The sequence below is a fragment of the Calidris pugnax genome, unplaced genomic scaffold (assembly GCF_001431845.1).
Source record: "Calidris pugnax isolate Ruff unplaced genomic scaffold, ASM143184v1 scaffold421, whole genome shotgun sequence".
Classification (NCBI taxonomy): domain Eukaryota; kingdom Metazoa; phylum Chordata; class Aves; order Charadriiformes; family Scolopacidae; genus Calidris; species Calidris pugnax.
The window spans coordinates 94,159-98,382 of NW_015091166.1; the positions used below are offsets into that span (position 1 = coordinate 94,159).

At 64.2% G+C, this 4,224-nt stretch overlaps 2 protein-coding genes across 2 annotated transcripts in view; both read right to left on the reverse strand.

The window, feature by feature from the left end:
- Positions 1-247, reverse strand: part of NACA (nascent polypeptide-associated complex alpha subunit) — a 33,477-nt gene extending 33,230 nt beyond the window's left edge. The window contains exon 1 of the mRNA XM_014959375.1: positions 168-247. The gene's annotated coding sequence lies outside the window, so the exon portion shown is untranslated. The remainder of the gene's footprint in view (positions 1-167) is intronic.
- A 260-nt stretch (positions 248-507) lies between these two features.
- Positions 508-4,224, reverse strand: part of PRIM1 (primase, DNA, polypeptide 1 (49kDa)) — a gene marked incomplete at its 5' end in the record, with an annotated part of 4,212 nt that continues 495 nt past the window's right edge. Inside the window, 10 exon segments of the mRNA XM_014959357.1 lie at positions 508-740; positions 851-949; positions 1,037-1,122; positions 1,827-1,896; positions 1,981-2,125; positions 2,210-2,273; positions 2,275-2,370; positions 2,450-2,508; positions 2,684-2,820; positions 4,145-4,224. Coding sequence (XP_014814843.1) covers positions 721-740; positions 851-949; positions 1,037-1,122; positions 1,827-1,896; positions 1,981-2,125; positions 2,210-2,273; positions 2,275-2,370; positions 2,450-2,508; positions 2,684-2,820; positions 4,145-4,224 — 856 coding nt within the window.

Below are 4,224 nucleotides of genomic sequence, written 5' to 3' on the forward strand. Positions count from 1 at the left end.
GCGCCGGGCCGTCCCCGCCGGCCTTCCCGGCGCGATCGCGACCCCAGCGGCGGCCTAAACCGGGCCGCCACCGCCCTCCCCCCTTCCTCCCGGCCCGGCCGCGGCTCCCGAGCGGCGGAGAGCCCCCGAGGCGGCGGATGGCGGCGGATGGCGCCGGCGGGACTCACTGTGCGGGGAGCAGGGCCCAAGATGGCGGCGGAAAGAGACCGAAGGGCTGGAGACGCGACTTCCGGCAGAACGAGCACTTCCGGGGCAGGGGGGCAGTGCCCCGCCGATCGCCTTCCCCCCCACTCCAACGGCCGCGCTCCGCCGTTCCGGGCCCCGGTAGGGCCGGGTGCGGGGAAGGGACCCCCGTGGAAAGGGAGCGGGGGCCTTCGGGGTGCGGGGCTGGGACCCCGTGACCGTGGGGCCTGGCCCCGGAGTGCGGCAGGGACCCCCGGTGCGGCAGGGACCCTACGGGCCGGGGCAGGGCACACTGGGTACCGGGTCGGGCCGCAGATGCAGGCACAGGGTGACCAGAGAAATTTAATGGTCTTTGAGTAGAAAAAGTACAAAATGGGGGAAGGGTCCGTGGGAGAGGGGCAGGGAGCAGGGGTGGGATGGCTGCTGGCTGACGGGGTCCCTGCTCCACGGCACCGGGACCCCCGCGGCCGGCGGCGGAGGTGACGATGGCGGAGGACGAGGACCGGGCCTGCCACTGTGGCCCCCGGCAGCGAATCCTCAGAAGTCTCCCTGGAGGTCTGCGAAGAGGAAAAATGGGAAGTTTTACAGAAAAAAGAGGAGTTTCTGAGAGCCAGGGGCTCCCCACTTTGGGATCCGCCGTCCAGCTCCATCCCTGCCCTGTTCTCACCGCTCCTCTGGAGCAGCTCTCCCCTCCGGGCGCGCTCCATCTCCTCCACGAACTGCTCGAAGACCCGCACGTAGGGCGCCAGGCTCGTCCTCTTGTAATCTGGAGGATTTGGGGAGCTGAGCAGGAGCAGGAGTGGGAGCGGGGCAGTGGGGACCCCCCCAGCACCCCGTCCCTTGTCCCGCTCACCCCGTGTTCGCCGCTTCGGCTCTGTCTCCCCACCGTCCTCCTGCTCCCCGGCGTCACTGGCCACATCCAGCTCGTGGCACAGGGAGCTGCGGGAGAGGGTGGGATGTTGTGGGGCTGAGGGCACAACCGGGACCCCCGGTGCCACCAGGGGGTCAGCCCCGCTCACCCCACTTCAGCTAATTGATGTATCATTGTTAGTGTGATAGTACTAACAAAGAAGCCTTAGTAATAGTGGAGTCTAATAAATTGCCTCCAATTAATCCCCAGAAATGCCCTTGGTCTGTCAAAGAATCCTTGTTCACAGAGCGTTATCCAGGTGAAGAGAAACAAACTGGAACATGGCCTTCGACACAAAAACCCAAAGGGTAGGGGAGTATCAATAAGGCCAAAGAAACCAGTCTGGTAAATCTGCCAAGTAGATGGTAGCAAAGACTCTGAAATAACGTGTACCTTAATCAACTAATCAAAGGCGTGTTTAGGATAATAATTTCGTAGAATAGGTGTATGTGGGCCTTATATGGGAAAAAGTGCAAAATAAACCTGCAATAGGTCAAGCGGTCGGGAAGAATGTGAGCTCCAACTTCTCAGCCCATGAGAAGAGAGAGAGAAACTCAAGCGGCCGGGATAAAGGTATAAAATACCTGAAAGCTAAAAGATCATCGTGCATCTATTTTTGGTGCACCCGATTCAGCGCTTTTTCGTATTAATAAATTATTATTTTTTTTGACCTTTGCTTCGGTGACTTTGTCCTCTTTAAATTCTAAGATGTGAGTCGGTGTTTCTCACCTACCTGATGGTGGGGACAGCGAACGGGTCAAACTGGTCCAGCTTCTGCAGATCCAGGGGCACCGAAATGCGACCTGCAAGAGAGGGGAGTCACGGCCGGGGGTGCCCAGTTGCGGGGGTCCCTATGGGGCGCTGGCCCCACAGGGTGCCAGACCCACCTGTTTTGGGGTGGACGCTAAAAGGGCTCTTCAGCAAGTGCCCGACGCCTTTGCTGACGTTGATGTCGAGGCGGGGGAAGCAGTACTGCAGCATGATCTCCCAGTCCGCGTAGCACACCGGGCTCTTCCCACTCCCCACATTCCGCTGCGGGGACAGGGGTGGGGGGGGTGGTCAGGGGGCAGCGGGGGGGTACGGCAAGGACCCCGGGGCAACCCCACGGCCACTCACCCGCGTCCTCTCCATCCTGCCCTTCAGCAGCTCCCAGCGCTGCACCGAGTCCCGCTTCTTGGGGAGCCAGCACCTTCTCCCAGCTCTCCGGGGTGCCCAGGATGTCCTGACCCACCAGGGCGTACGCCTCGAAGTACTTCTCCACCACGCTGACCGAGTGCCTACGGAGCCAGGAGAAGCTCAGGACCCCCCAGCCGGTGGCCGTTGATGGGGGGGCCGGGCAGGGGGGTCCCCACTGACCTGATGAAGGGGTGGACGGGCTCAGAAATGTTCACTTTCTTCACGGTCTCTGCTCCACCCTGGGGGGGGGACAGAAAGAATCACAGAATCACATGGGGTTGGAAGAGACCTCTGGAGATCATCTAGTCCAACCCCCTGCCAGAACAGGTCCACACAGAGCAGGTTGGACAGCAGTGGTCAGACTCGGGGGGGCGGGCAGGGGGTGCCTAGCCCTCCCCCCCACCATCTACCCACCTTCACCAGGGTCAGGTACTCCACGGCGGCCGCCCGCAGCGCCGGCGACCATTTCCGCACCGCGTCGTCGCACACCCAGCAGTGGACGCCCCTCCGGCCCGAGTACACCCACAGCCGATGCTTCATGCCCAGGTCCTCTGTGAGGGGAACAGTTGGGCTGTGGGGTCCCCCCAAGCCTGGTGGTGCTGCAGACCCCCCCGCTGGGCACCAGCTCACCCCCCACTGCCCCCCAGCCCCATGACAGCGAGGATTCAGCCCCTCCGTGGGGGTCTGAGCGTTCCTGTGGGACAGCATGGTCTGGATATGCCCTCGGATGGGGGTCACGGGGGTCCCTGAGACCCTCACCCACAGCGATGCTGCACCCCCCGCTGCCCCCCAGCCCCATGACAGCGAGGATTCAGCCCCTCCGTGGGGGTCTGAGCGTTCCTGTGGGACAGCATGGTCTGGATATGCCCTCGGATGGGGGTCACGGGGGTCCCTGAGACCCTCACCCACAGGTGATGCTTCATGCCCAGGTCCTCTGCGGGGAGAACAGCCGGGTTGGGGGGTCCACCCAAGCCTGGTGGTGCCACAGACCCCCCCCCCGGGCACCAGCGCACCCCCCGCTGCCCCCCAGCCCCATGACAGCGAGGCTTCAGCCCCTCCTTGGGGGTCTGAGCGTTGCTGTGGGACAGAGCATGGTCTGGATATGCCCTTGGATGGGGGCCACGGGGGTCCCTGAGACCCTCACCCACAGGCGATGCTGCACCCCCCGCTGCCCCCCAGCCCCATAAGAGCGATGCTTCAGCCCCTCCCTGGGGGTCTGAGCGTTGCTGTGGGACAGAGCATGGTCTGGATATGCCCTTGGATGGGGGCCACGGGGGTCCCTGAGACCCTCACCCACAGGCGATGCTGCACCCCCCGCTGCCCCCCAGCCCCATAAGAGCGATGCTTCAGCCCCTCCCTGGGGGTCTGAGCGTTGCTGTGGGACAGAGCATGGTCTGGATATGCCCTCGGATGGTGGTCATGGCGGTCCCTGAGACCCTCACCCATAGGTGATGCTTCATGCCCAGGTCCTCTGTGGGGGGAACAGCCGGGCTGCAGGGTCCACCCAAGCCTGGTGGTGCTGCAGACCCCCCCCAGGCACCAGCGCACCCCCCTGCTGCCCCCCAGCCCCATGAGAGCGAGGCTTCAGCCCCTCCGTGGGGGTCTGGGTCTGTGGATATGCCCTCGGATGGGGGTCACGGGGATCCCTGAGACCCTCACCCACAGGCGATGCTTCATGCCCAGGTCCTCTGCGGGGGGAACAGCCGGGCTGCGGGGTCCACCCAAGCCTGGTGGTGCCACAGACCCCCCCTGGGCACCAGCGGACCCCCCGCTGCCCCCCAGCCCCATGAGAGCGATGCTTCAGCCCCTCCTTGGGGGTCTGGGTCTGTGGATATGCCCTCGGATGGGGGTCACGGGGATCCCTGAGACCCTCACCCACGAGCGCGCGGTCGATGACGCGGACGGCGATGGTCATCAGGGTCCAGCATTTGGAGCAGATCTCAGCCGAGCTGGAG